Source organism: Gorilla gorilla, chromosome 10 (genome assembly GCF_029281585.2).
Source record: "Gorilla gorilla gorilla isolate KB3781 chromosome 10, NHGRI_mGorGor1-v2.1_pri, whole genome shotgun sequence".
Classification (NCBI taxonomy): Eukaryota; Metazoa; Chordata; class Mammalia; order Primates; family Hominidae; genus Gorilla; species Gorilla gorilla.
In genome coordinates, this window is record NC_073234.2 from 33,911,685 (window position 1) to 33,926,369 (window position 14,685).

A 14,685-nucleotide genomic window follows, 5' to 3' on the forward strand; every position below is an offset into this window, starting at 1 on the left:
AGAAGCCCAGTATTTGTTGATAAATAACTACAGTATATATCTCCCTGATTAGATTCAATTCACCTAACAGACAGAAATATACCCTAAAACTCGACATATCTTCAGTTCAGTGGTGATCTGCAAATGCTTAATGATAATGATCTTGGTATTCTAATGACTATACAAGGAGATTATATATACAGTATGGCTAGAAGGAAAACATGTGAAAGTAATAAACAGCAAACTATTAATTGCCCTGCTATTTCTTTTTTTTTTTTTTTTTTTTTTTTTTTTTTTTTTCTGAGACAGAGCCTTGCTCTGTCTCCCAAGCTGGAGTGCAGTGGCACAATCTTGGCTCTTTGCAACCTCCCCCTCCAGGGTTCAAACAATTCTTGTGCCTCAGCCTCCCGAGTAGCTGGGATTACAGGTGTATGCCACTGTGCCTGGATAACTTTTGTATTTTTTGTAGAGATAGGGTTTCACCATGTTGCTCAGACTGGCCTCAAGCTCCTGGCCTCCGATAATCCACCCCGCTCAGCCTCCCAAAGTGCTGGGATTACAGGTGTGAGCCACCATGCCCAGCCTCTTGCTATTTCTTACATCAAGTGAATTTATTTGTCTGCTTAATAATTATTACCCGTAATATAAGTGTTCTTACATTTCTAAGTATATATACGTTTTTAAACCACCAACTCACTTCTCACCCCTATTGGAAATCTGTAAAATAATCACTCTCTGCATTTAAAAATAATAATAACTTCAGGGAAAAATGGTCATAAGTTAATGAAAATATTAATTTTGACAACAAAAATGACAGAATCGTTACAAATATGTTTGTACTTATGGCCTTCCCAAATAAATGTCAAATTGTTACAAGCTCTTCACTATATGAGCTATGTTTATTTATTGTTGCATTCATCACATGTAAGAGAATAACATCAAAATATTGTTTCTGATGTTAAGACTATATAAAAGGAAGGTGGACTACTTCCTCTGCTCTTGCAAATCATACGGGTCATTTGGATTAAAAAAAAAAAAAGGCTTCTGATTCTGACAAGGTTTGGGTTAATTGGAGAAGACTAAGACAAGATTTTTGGTCCTGATATCTAAATCAGTTTTAGAACATCAGGTAAGAAAGAGAGAGATGAAAAAAAAAACAGTAGTTACAGTATGAGTAAAAGGTACAGAAGCAAGAACAGGTGGGACTTTGGTAAGCAAAGGTAAAACCACTAATCTAGAAAAAAAAAGCTAGGATTGTCACAGCAAGAAATATCTATAGTTTATTTATATAGCTATAAATAAGATTTTCAATAAATAATTCAAAATATAATCACAGTACAGACCATGAGAGATCAAATTTAGAATATTCCCTTTTGTCACAACCAATTTATACCTCGGATTTATAAGTAATGCTTAAATTTCAGAAATAAACTCCAACACATTAATTCTATAACGTAGGAATAGGTTTACATTACAGTGGACTGATAAATTATATCCCAACTGAAATTTCTACATCTTACAGGAATAGATGGGATTTTGTTTCACATACGAAGTTTCTTTTCATTTATAGACAAGTTTAGGGTAATTCTGAGATTTAAAAAAATTGCTCAGAAGTGAGCCATGAAAATCATATAGAAAAGATACAGAATTTTATTTTGTTGGATCCACTGAAAATTTAGACTATGATAATGTTTAAGCACAACTAAAATATGTTTCTTTAATATTACTTTATATTTTATTTAATTTGTATATGTTTCTTTTGTGTATTTAACTTTCTGTTATGGTGTTTCTGCATCTGATTTCTAATAATGGTGACTATGGACAAAAGAAATGTGTTATCTCATGAACTTGAGCATAACTACAGAAGCCTTCCAAGAGAAATTAATTTGATCCATCATAATTCTCCTTATTGAAAAGAGAAAAGTATATTCATCATATTAGGAGAAAAAGTTTCAGGAAGTTGTAAAAATTAATACTCTTCTAAAATTATTTCCGAAGTTCTACTTGATATAGTAAACACAGCATAGAGAGTAGGGTGGAAAAACTATTAGAAAACTGTTACGTATAAAATTAAGATTTTTTTCTGATTATGAAAATCTATGATATTGCTAAAACTCTACTAAAATGTTGGCAATAGTGATGAGTGAGTGAACAATATATAAAAAATGCTATCAACTATCGCAAGGACAAAAAAAACAAATACCGCATGTTCTCACTCACAGGTGGGAATTGAACAATGAGATCACATGGACACAGGAAGAGGAACATCACACACCAGGGCCTGATGTGGGGTGGGGGAAGGGGATAGGGATAGCATTAGGAGATATACCCAATGTTAAATGAAGAGTTCATGGGTGCAGCACACCAACATAGCACATGTATACATCTGTAACAAACCTGCATGTTGTGCACATGTACCCTAAAACTTAAAGTATAATAAAAAAAATGCTATCAAATTCAAAGATCCACTTAGGGGTTTATGCAGCAAGAGAGGTTACATGGAGTAACAGAGTAAATTAAATCTTGGAATAAGGATGAGATTTTACTGATAGATTTTTGAAGAGACAAGGAAATTTAGTGATAGCAAGGTTCAGCTATGAGAACACTTGGCTGTTTGCAGACAATACTATTTAAAATTTGGTGAGTGCTTACTACATGCTAGGCTATGTTGTAAGCACTTGCACATGCTATGACCCATTTGATTCTCTCAACCATACCACGAGTCAAGTGCTCTCATCTCCATTTTACAAAGAAGGAGATTAGAGAACGGAGAGAATAAGTCACCCAGAGTCATAGAACTACTATAGTAAGTGGTGAAGCCATGATTTGAAACCTGGTTAACAGGCCCACAGTTTGTGCCTCTGCAAAAGCCTCTCTCTAATGTGAGCAGTTCACAAATGTGCCACCCTCCCTATGTGTCAGGCATTTATGTACATGTACATTTCCTAAGTTAATCCTCACAGCAATTCTAAGAGTTAGGTGGTTTAGAGATGAAGGATTGAGACATAGCAGGTCCAGAATTAGAACCTATGCTGTATCTCATGTTTTCAACATCTCTTCTCCCAGCTTGGCTAAAGTCAAGAACTTGTAAAATAATTCATAGAATATAGGTTGGATAAGTCAATGAAGGCCAAATAAAAAAGGATTTTGAACCAAAATTTTAAAATTTAGACCTGATACTTTAGACATAGTCCTCAGTGTATGTATGTGCTCTATAAATTTTGTTGAAGAAACGAATGAATATAAACAGAAGTGAAGGTACTGGTATTCCAGCCTTTCCTCCAGGCATTGTGGTAGCATGGATTACAAAATAAAATTTCTAAATAAAATAATCATAGCTAAAAAACTCGAGTGTTTGTTTTATTTTAAACATTTTGCCTGCAATTAGACCCCCCTGTCCCAAACCTGCCACAAATTGACGAAGTTGTAGCTTTCTGATATAAATATCCACACTACTGAAAGGTCTCATTAACTGTCAGATCAGTGAAATTTTTCACTCCATTGTATTTTTACTAAAATAGCTAAGCATAGCAACAAAAAGAAAACAATTATGTTTTATTATTTAAGAAAAAATAAGAGTTTCCCTCAATAATCCATGACTTTTTAAATTGCTACTTGGTCTAACCTTTCACCAAATTGGTGTCAAATTGGCCTAAGGTATCAAAACTCTGTTCTTATTCAATGAGTGGTAATTCCTCAAACAGGGATGTTTCCAATCCTCTCTCTGCTATTCTCTGTTAGAATTGCTAATACTTCATCTCAGGCCTATCCATATCTTAAATGACATGATAAAAAAACTGACAAAGGTGGGGGACATGGGACCATCTTCTCTCTGGTCTTTTGTTTTCTTATTTTTCCATCCTTAGACTACAGTGGTCAGTATTACTTACATAATGATATGGTCTACTCATATCTTCCTCTCTGATCAGCGTTTTTACTGGTTCCAGTGTGAAATAAAATATAGCTACTTTTTTCTCCTTCACTAAGCATATGCCAGTGAATTGGTAACATCTGCTTGCTTCTTAGCTTTTACCAGAAACTTTTTTCCTAAAGGGTCATCATATAAGGAAATTTTTTTTAATACTATAAGGCCAAACACATCTGTTCGATCATATCAAAATTTAGCAGAAAATGTACTTTTTATAAAGACTCTATAAATATCACCTTCACTATGAATTGGCCTTTATGTTACTTTTAATGAATAATATTCCCCTCCAAATGTAATTTAGAATTAAACATTTCAGACAATATAGTTGACATTGTAAAATATCTTATCCTTTTCTCTCTATTGCAGCATGGTTATTCAAAGCCTACAATTATGCAGTTTCTCAAGCTGCCTCACAATGAAGGAAATTTATCTATTACAGTAGAGAAAAAAAAAACAAGAAAATTCAAATGAAAATAAGTCATTATAACTGCTGATTTAACCTGACAAACCATTTCTCTTCCTTCGAATGATTGCTACTGTTTTTGGTTTACAGGGACCGAGCTCCTTTCATTTTTACTTCAGAGATGGAATACTTTATTACAGAGGGTGGGAAAAACCCACAGCATTTTCAAGATTTTGTGGAACTTTGCTGTCGTGCTTATAATATTATCAGAAAGCACAGCCAACTGCTCTTGAACCTGCTGGAAATGGTAAGTCCCTTGGGAAAAAAAAACAAAAATAATAAGCTTCATTTATGCCTCTGCTTCAGTAGTCTATTTTTACTAATGGCTTGGAGTTCCCCAAGGAGCTATTCAGAAGAGAAAGGAACGAGAAAATTAAGAGTACCATTGTACAGCTTATAAACATATTTCTTAATAATTTAATATGTTCGTTCATAGTTATTGTCTCAAACATTCCTATTCGTATCAATATTGATGCATGTAGGGGTTATCCCACTATATTTTGACTAATGTTCAAGGACAGTAATTTTAAAAATAATGCCTTCAGTCATACTAGGCATTAGGATCTTTCAAAAATGCCTTATATATACTATCTCATTTATATATCATGACAACCTAATAGTGTTGATCAGGCAAGAATTTTCCCTGGCTGTCCATTCCAAACTCCACCTTTGATCACTTGCCAATTTCCCACATTAAGAAACTGAGAGTCAAAAGTGGAAAGTGAGTTGCTAGCAACTCAGCTTTTCGTGGTATGCATTAGGTGTACTGAGTCATGGTCCTACACACTCTCTTGTGACCAACAGGGGAAAATTTAAGGTTTTATTCCACTGTTCACTTTAAAGAGATGGAGACCAGATATGTACCATGAGGGAAGAAAAATCTGATAGAAATATCTTCTAGGAGAGGGATATAGTGATTCCTCTAGGCACATACGTACACACTAGTGATTGCAGCAAACTATACATGGGAAACATACATTTGGTCTATCAGCATGGGATTTAGAGTCTGTGAAAAATAACTGATTTAGAGCTTCCAGATGACAATAATTCTACCAGATGTCATTAAGGGTACAAACATGGCAGGCAGACCTTTCTGGGTTTCAATCCTAGTTTGGCATTTCACTGGCTACATTCTTCAGGACATGTTAACCCCCAAAAGACTATTTCCTTATCTGTTAAATGAAGATAACAACATCTACCTTGTAGAGTTAATGAATAAATGACCTAATAGTGAATTCTTTGCATGGCCCAGGCATTGTGCTAAGTGCTTTGTGTGTATTAATTGATTTAAAATTCATAACAACCCTAACAGATCATTAACATAAAGCACTTAGCACAGCACTTGCCATTTAGTAGACTTCAATTCATTTATGTTATTATACTAGATCCTTGTTAATTGATAAGGCCACTGTCCAATGTAATATCCTCTAGTCACGTTTGTTTATATTTAAATTAATTTTTATTAAACAAAATTTAAAATTCCAGTCTTCAATTTCACTGATCACATTTCAAGTACTCAGTAGCCACGTTTGGCTAGTGGCATCATATTGGTCAGCACAGATAGGAAACTTCCATCACCACAGAAAAGTTCCATTGGTTAGTACAGAACAAATGTTGACTTTGTTGCAAGGAAGATTTGATTTGGATTCTTGTTTTAACTTTCAAACAACATATTCCCCTTACTTCTCTCCACTTTGCCTTGAAAGATAAGTATCTCTAAAAATATTATAAACATGTCCTTCATCTGCAAAGATATTGGTTTCTTCTTGTGTAAAGGGGATATATAAAGTTCTACCCATCTCCGCAATCTTCAAGATTACTTTTCAGTAATAGCCAAGGATTCTTATTGGTAAATTTGCATTCTATCTCCCAATTCTATTAGGCCATTTTGCAAGTATGACTACGGTTTATAATGTGTCTGTACCACAAACAAACAAACAAAAAAACCCTACAAGGATTAAGTCTGTGATTCTGACCCCATTTAAATAATAAATATCCAGGTAGTATCAAGTCTATGTCTCCTTGGACTCTAGCAAGCTCTAGCTCATGAATTCATGAGCTCTTGAGTGTTTACCACAGGCTAGAAATTGCAAGGATACATTAACATATGAGACCCAGAGTCTTAAAATTTTCAACTTAATGAGGAAGATAAAATTTATTTACATAAAAGACCGAGGTATCCAGCATTTCTAAATGCCTATAATGATATAAATAACTACATATGAGGAATAGTACCAAATTTTAACAATTGCTTTAACCTGCTCCAGATATTTCAAAAATAAACCCAAAACAGAAAAGCACAAATATAAGTTATGCTGTTTCTCAGGTGACACTGAAATTATGCTGATGAAAACTGAGCATGTTAAAATAATGTGAAAGAACAGCTCTTTCAGAAAGCTATCAGTCGGCTTGTTTTCTCTTGTTTAATAAACTTTTCTACATACCTTAACAAAGCGTTCAGCATAAGAGTCATGATATGTTAAACAATCACCAAAGAGAATGTATAGTGGTATTTTATTTAAAAGAAGTAACTGTGGTATTTTATTCATAAGTATTAAAATAATTTATCATTAATCACTTGTTGAAAATTTCTGGAATATAGTATATCCAAAAAAACTATGCTCTAATTATTCAGCTCTTTTAGGCTAAGGAAGAAAATTTGGCAGTGGAAGGCACTAATCCAGAGTAAACATATAATCTTATATTTAGGTTCTCACAGAAATTGAAATAGAGATCAGAAGCACTGCGGACCAATTAAACTAATGAATAAATACATGTAAAACAGCACTGTGTTATTACCTCAGTTTCTGTTCATTTACCTCTCAACTCTCTTCTTCTCAATTGTGTTATCTTATGGGACTGTAGATCATCAAAGCATTTAGTGAAAGTTTCAGGACCACTCTTTCTTTGGTATACCTTCTTATAAAATAAAACCAAGTTTAAATTTGTGAAAGACTATTTTCTACTTATGTATGTAATCTATTCATTAATTCTGTCTCAGCCTGACTCTTTTATGTTAAATTCTTTAAAAAGAATTCAGTCTACTTACCATGACCCAGTTACAACTTGAGAAATACTTGACATGGGTCATAAATTCTATCTTGTGCAAATGATCAGTCCCCAGGATTATGGGCAACAAACATTTGGTGGGTCCACTACAGAGTTAATGGCTCATCCTTAGTAAAGAGCAGCATGTCTCCAGATATCCATATTGCTTTTTATTTACTCCTGAGAAAAGCGGGGAAAAAAGTAATCCATGAAATTCCCATCTTGCTTAAAAGTAACATCTGTAGGAGACCCAAGAGTGTTGCTGGCTGAGTTCACGAAAATAAAAGCCTGTGTTTCATCAGCTTTTCTCTCATTAAAAAATCAATATCAGCTATTATGGAAGGCTCCCAGAGAACACAGAGACCATTTGCCCAGTTTAAAATGTTTATCACACCCATTATTATATTAGATATTTCCCATCAGAAATCTTCCTAACTTCTCTATGTGATGGGGAAGAGTGTCTGCTTTTCTGAGCATAACTGTTAAAATAGATTTGGACTCAAGAGAACAGAAGTAAAGACTTCAAAAATGTTCCTGACTTTTAAAAAGGGACGTATCTATTCATTACCTGTATCTGTTCACTTCCTGTTCTAGCTTCCCTTTCCCTTGGTATTGCCCCAATTAAAGTTATTACCCATGCAGTCTAGAGTGGGGGGCACCAGAACCGTGTGGCTAGGGGTCAGAGAAGAGACATAGCTAAGTGCACCCGGCTAAGAGGCCATCCTTACTCTGTGATTTGCAGAGTCAACACTCAAAGTCTCCTCTCCAAGGAATAGAACACATTAATAAGGGCAAACTTGGCACATGTTACCTTTGGTCAGATACATGGTGGGGAGAGAACTATTATAGGTTCATCTGGTATGAAGCAGTCTGTACTTGGCAGCTAGTGTGTGACATGTGCGGGTTATGTGTGTGGGTGTTGGCAAGGGCACGAGTAAGTATAGGGCCCACTTTCCAGAGAAATGTCTGATAGAGTTCTAACCAAGGAGGTGTGAATTCAGGGTATCCAGAGAAACTGGAATGCAATTCAGACCTTACAGAAGAAGCCTGTCCTGAGAAAATGGATAGTTATGGTGTGATAAAGAAGAAATCTGCCTCAATGAGCACACGGAAGTCTCCAAACCTCTTAGTACAGAACTAGTAAGATAAAACCTAATCTAGATTCTAGTGGCTATCAGGAATGTGTCTTCCTATGGTTGATTTTGTTAAGTTTACTAGTCAGCATTAAATTTGCTAATTGTAGGTTTTCATTGCCTAATAGCATCAAGTATTTTTTTCTCTCTTATTTTAAACTTTTATTTTAGATTCAGGGGTACATGTGAAGGTTGGTTACATAGGTAAACTTCTGTCACAGGGATTTCATGTACAGATTATTTCATCACCCGGGTATTAAGCCCAGTACCCAATAGTTATCTTTTCTGCTCCTCACCCTCCTCCTACCCTCGCCCCTCAAGTAGATCCCAGTGCCTGTTGTTTCTGTCTTCGTGTTCATGAGTTCTCACCATTTAGCTCCCTCTTATAAGTGAGAATATGCAGTATATGGTTTTCTGTTCCTGCATTAGTTTGCTAAGGATAATAGCCTCTAGCTCCACCCATGTTCCAGTAAAAGACATGATCTCATTTTTTTGTAAGGCTTCATAGTATTCTATGGTGTATATGTGCCACATTTTCTTAATTCAATCTGTCATTGATGGGCATTTAGGTTGATTCCATCTCTTTGCTATTGTAAGTAGTGCTGCAGTGAACATTTGTGTTCATGTGTCTTTACGGTAGAATGATATACCTACAATGAGATTGCTGTGTCTAATGGTAGTTCTGCTTTTAGCTCTTTGAGGAATCACCATACTGCTTTTCACAATGGTTGAACTAATTTATACTCCAACCAACAGTGTGTAAGTGTTCCCTTTTCTCTGCAACCTTGCCAGCATCTGTTATTTTCCGACTTTTTAGTAATAGCCATTCTGACTGGTGTGAGATGGTATCTCATTGTGGTTTTGATTTGCATTTCTCTAGTAATCAGTGACATTGAGCTTTTTTTCATATGCTTGTTGGACACATCTATGCCTTCTTTTGAGAAGTGTCTGTTCATGTCCTTTGCCCACTTTTTAATGGTTTTTTTTGTTTTTCCTTGTAAATTTGTTTAAGTTTCTTATAGACGCTGGGTATTAGACCTTTGTCAGATGCATAGTTTGCAAATATTTTATCTCGTTCTGTAGTTTGCCCGTTTACTCCGTTGATAGTTTCTTTTGCTGTGCAGAAGCTCTTAAGTTTAATTAGATCCCACCTGCCAATTTTTGCTCTCATCGCGATTGCTTTTGGTGTCTTCATCATGAAATCTTTGCCCATTCCTATGTCCAGGATGGTGTTGCCTAGGTTGTCTTCCAGATTTTTATAGCTTTGGGTTTTATATTTAAGTCTTTAATCCATCTTGAGTTGATTTTTATATATGGTGTAAGGAAGGAGTCCAGCTTCAATCTTCTGCATATGGCTAGCCAGTTATCCCAACAGCATTTGTTGAATAGGGAGTCCTTTCCACACTGCTTGTTTTTGTCAGCTTAGTAAAAGATCAGATGATCGTAATTGTGCGGCCTTATTTCTGGACTCTCTATTTTGTTCCATTGGCCTGTGTGCCTATTTTTGTACCAGTACCATGCTGTTTTGGTTACCTTAGCCTGAATCATGTATTTTTTTATTCATGCATTCATTATCCCAGACATTTATTAAAATCTAGCTATTTACAAAGCGCCATGCTGAGCAATGTACATAATTCAACATTAAATACAAATCCAGTTCCTGTTCTCAAAGAACTTAAGATCTAATATGACAAACATACATATGAACAAAACACAGTAAAAGCTAGGAAGCAACAAGTACCATGAAAGAAGTAGAACCAAAATATGATTGTACAAAGAAAGCAGTCATTAAATCTCATGAAGAGGATCAGTGATGCTTCAAGGAGGAAGCTGAGCCTTGAAAAAGAATTTCAGTAGACAAGGAAAGAGAGAAAAGGCAATTCCAGCTGAGAGAAAAATGTATGTGTGGAGGTTTAATGAGCATGGGCATGATGTGTAGTAAATGAAGGTAACCAAGTGTGCCCAGTCTGTGCTATAGATGGAAATCTCTGTAGAAGATGAGGCTGGAGTGATAGGTTACAGTGTGATTATAAAAGACATTTGTGACCAGAATGAGGATTTTAGACTTTAGTACCTAGACACTTGATAAACTAGAAGTTTGTATGCTTATAATGAAGAAGTACCATTATCTAGCTGGGATCTTAGGCAGATAACAGAGTTTATGTAATTAAAGAGATAAGGACTGGAGAACAAGATAAAAGTTATTCAAGATATCTAGGCAAATGAAGATGAGGGGCTGAATTAGGACAATGATAATTACAATGAAAAGGGGGATGAATACAAGAGACTGCTGAGGAGTGTTTTTAATAGAATGAAGTAATTGATTATAGGAACCAGGAAAAAGAGAGAATCAAAGAAGATATGAATTTCTTTTTAGTTGGGCAGTGGTGGCAGTGTAAATGAAACAGAAAAAAAAGAAGGAGAAGTTTATGTGAGAAGAGAATTTGCTGTAATTTAGATGTCATGAGTTTAAGATGCTAATAGATCATCCAGGAGGAGAGAGAGTTGACAACTCTCCAGGACTCCCTCATCCATCTCCTTGGTTTCAATTATCATTTATATGCTAATGACAGTCAAATCTGTATTATAGCATGTGCTTTGGACCCTCTCAATATGTCCAATCTATCTCCCAGTTTTCTCAATTCTACTTCCTACATTTATTTAAAATCCAATGACTGATCTTCATTCCTAACCAGTCTCCTAATCTAGCCTCTAAACGGACCTCATTTTAGTCCATTTTCCATACGTAACCACAATGATCTTTCAAGACACAATTAAATCTCTTACTCTCATGTTAAAACACTTAAAGAGCTTTCTTGTTTTTTCGTACTTTAGGATACAGTACAAAATCCTTAATGTTGCCAGAACGTCTTATCCTACTTGCCTTTCATCCCCATCTCTTGCTGCTCATCCATGTAATACTCGGTTTCAGAAAGCCAGCCTGGGTTTCTTTCTGCAGACACATTAAAGACATCTCGCTTTCCTTTGTATGTCTTGCTTTCCTATACATGCTGCTTCCTCAGCCTGGGTGGGGATGGTGGGAAAAAAGAATAGTTTTTATACCATTCTTTTTCTCATTTGAACTTCAGCAAGTTAATCACAATTTCACCCATCTTCCAAAACCATATTCTCACTTTACTCTTTGTTTTAAGGATCGATAGTATCATTCTTAACTTCTTATTGTATGAGGGCCTTTATTCCAGAGCAGTAAATAATTTATCATCTTAGTCATAGAAGTGCTGATAACAGTCTTCATTTTTTTTGGCAAAGTTCAAATTTAATTTAGAAAGTTCTATTATTTTCTTAAAAAAAAGTAGTCTAAAGAGATTATAATTCCTTCAGTCTACACTGTAATATAAACAAAATATCTTCCTGATAATTGGCAGGAAAATACCTTATACAATTTATCCTTAATTATTTATTGCCTTAGTAAATACAGTCACCATTTAAGTAGGGAAAATTGTATTCTTATAGTGAGAATCATGGAGTCATAAAAGAACACAGGATTAAGAACCAGAGCGGTGAGTTTTATACTCTATGTTTGCACATCATTTGACCTGGACATATCACTTACAGTTTTGTGGAGATTAAGCTTTTCTTCTCTAAAATGCATATTATTATATAATTTTTGTGTAATATTTTGTAATGTATAAACCTCTTTCTTATTTTGTATCTATTTTAAAAATGAGAAAATGAAGACTCAGAGGTTAAGGAACTTTCTCAAAATCACATAGATTTTAAATGATGGGTCCACAAATTCTCACATGGGGATAATATCATGCTTATTTCACTGGTTTATGATGAGAATAAAACTGAATTATTAATCTACAAGAATTTTCCAATTATAGTGGTTCTTTTGTTATAGTTGTTATTGCTGTTGTCTCTACTACTTAATAAAAGAGATTAAAAACGCATGAACTTATATGCATTCGTGTATATAAACTGAAAGACACTGCCATGCAAACTTGGGTCTAGATGTCTCTGGGTAGAATTAATCAAGTAAGCTTGATTGTATCTGCATTTATTCTGTCTTCTTTTTGCTTTGCTTGTTCTTGTTGTGGTTAAGATGCTATATGCAGGACTGCCTGAGCTAAGTGGAATTCAAGACCTGAAATATGTGTATAATAATCTTCGTCCACAAGACACAGACCTGGAAGCAACAAGTCATTTTACCAAGTAAGATCACCTATGAATGTGTGAGCATGCATGCATGAATGTACGCAGACACATGTTCCACAGTGGAGATGATTTCAGGTTGACCAGTCATTGGTATGAAGCTGTTGTTTCTAGAACAAGCTTGTGTTCCCTTTCCCAAAGAGCAGAAAGGAAGCAATATGAATGTCTAGCAGAACGCCTTAGTCAGTGTTTCTGCAGCATGTCATTGTTTGCTAACCAGCCTCTTCATCTAACAGATTGCTCAATAAGAGGTCATTGAAAAGAGCAAGAGCTGACATAAATAAATTGGTTGTTCTACTTGAACTATGTCCAGAAAAACAATTTGGAAAAAGAGATTTATGATGAGATATGTACTCACTACTTTCATATGTAAGACAATACAAATATTGGGATATTTGGTCAAAGACCTGTGACTGTCTTCTACTTTTAATCTATTTTTTATTAAACAAGTCTAGCAAAACACTGATGTATATCAAGGTAAGAATCTGGGCAGAATATGATGAATATCAGACCCCAAATCTGGTCAAAAGGACAGTACATTTTATAAGATCTTTTTGAATTTTTCTTTTTAAATGGATATATAATTCCTGGCAAATTTTAGGTGCTCAATAAATGTTAGCACTAATTATTTTCCTACAAACAGGAGAGAAAAACTGCATTCTTTCTTTCCTGTAACCTCTTAATTGTGGTCTTGAGTCTAATTTTTAATTGTTCTAATATTTTCCACTGAAAATTTATAAACAGAGATTATATTCTCTTAAGTGGAATGTATGCTTTAAAGAAAATCATGATTATAATAAAACCTCTTCCAGGTTTTACTTTTTCTTTCACCCTTCCAGAATATACAGCGAGAAATTGCTTCCCACTCCAATGGTGGCAGTGCAGCTTCATGGGGATGTCATACACACTTGGGGAATTTCACTTGGCTCAGGGATTTCTGTTTCATGAACTTGAATGGGTGTGCTGCCCTTGTTGTTGAAAAGAGGCAATGTGACAGAATCACAAAATATTACGGCTGGAAGAGCCTTTATAGTTTATTTATTCTGACAACAGACATTCAAGTGAGAAAACTGAGATACAGAGAATTGTCTTGCCCACAATTAGGTAGCAAGAAACAGTGTCTGGTCCCTCTAGTCCTGGGTTTTTCCAGTACTCAATATTGGAAATTATATGATATGATTATGGAACTCCAGGAAGAGTTGTTGCAAAAAAACAAAACAAAACAAAACAAACAAACAAACAAACAAAAAAACCCTGACTTCTTGCTATCTAGTTCATTAGAGATCCCTTAAGGGAGTCCAGCAGGTTGTCTTAGTCTTGAAAAATGCCCTTTAATAGTACAATGACCTCTGAAAGAAGCATTTGTTTACATCTACTAACAAAATCCCAAGTAATTGATGTTTGACCGTGGCCAAAGACATTAGCTTGAAGACTTGGGGAGGTATTTTAGACCCTTTATTTCAAGGATCAGGAACTCTACAGTTATCTCAACTAATGCGGATGGGTGCCTTGCATGAGAAAACCCAGGGAAAGCCTCAGGAAGAACAGAAGGGCAGTGTCACAGAGTCTGGAAGTTCCTTCAGAACTGAAGGCAGCTCCAGGGACCACATCAGCAGGAACTTACTCCTTCCCCTCTGACTGTTTAACCCGAGTACAAAACTCCATCCCATGCAGGTGGGTTTACATGGTACCAAAAATAGCCTCCTCAGGGTATCCCTTCAGGAGAGGATCTGAGTAGGATTCTTTTCTTTAAAATGGCTGCAGCATGGCAGACACAATGATTGACATGTCAGTGGGGCTGGGTGGGAAGACAAAGGAGGAGCATGGAGAAAGCTAGGGAAGGCAGAGAAAAGGAATGCAAAGTTGGACTGCAAGCCCTGTGTTCGAGATGTGTCATTGTGTGGGCAGAACAATTATAGTGCTGTAGCTTACTATTAGTCCCTCCTGAAAAAGGAAAT

General features: G+C 35.5%; 1 protein-coding gene across 1 annotated transcript in view; it reads left to right on the top strand.

Moving 5' to 3' along the window:
* Positions 1 to 14,685, top strand: part of PIK3C2G (phosphatidylinositol-4-phosphate 3-kinase catalytic subunit type 2 gamma) — a 364,289-nt gene that overhangs the window by 251,793 nt on the left and 97,811 nt on the right. The window contains exons 24-25 of the mRNA XM_019039448.4: positions 4,461 to 4,617; positions 12,618 to 12,727. Of these exons, the coding sequence (XP_018894993.2) occupies positions 4,461 to 4,617; positions 12,618 to 12,727 (267 nt within the window). The remainder of the gene's footprint in view (positions 1 to 4,460; positions 4,618 to 12,617; positions 12,728 to 14,685) is intronic.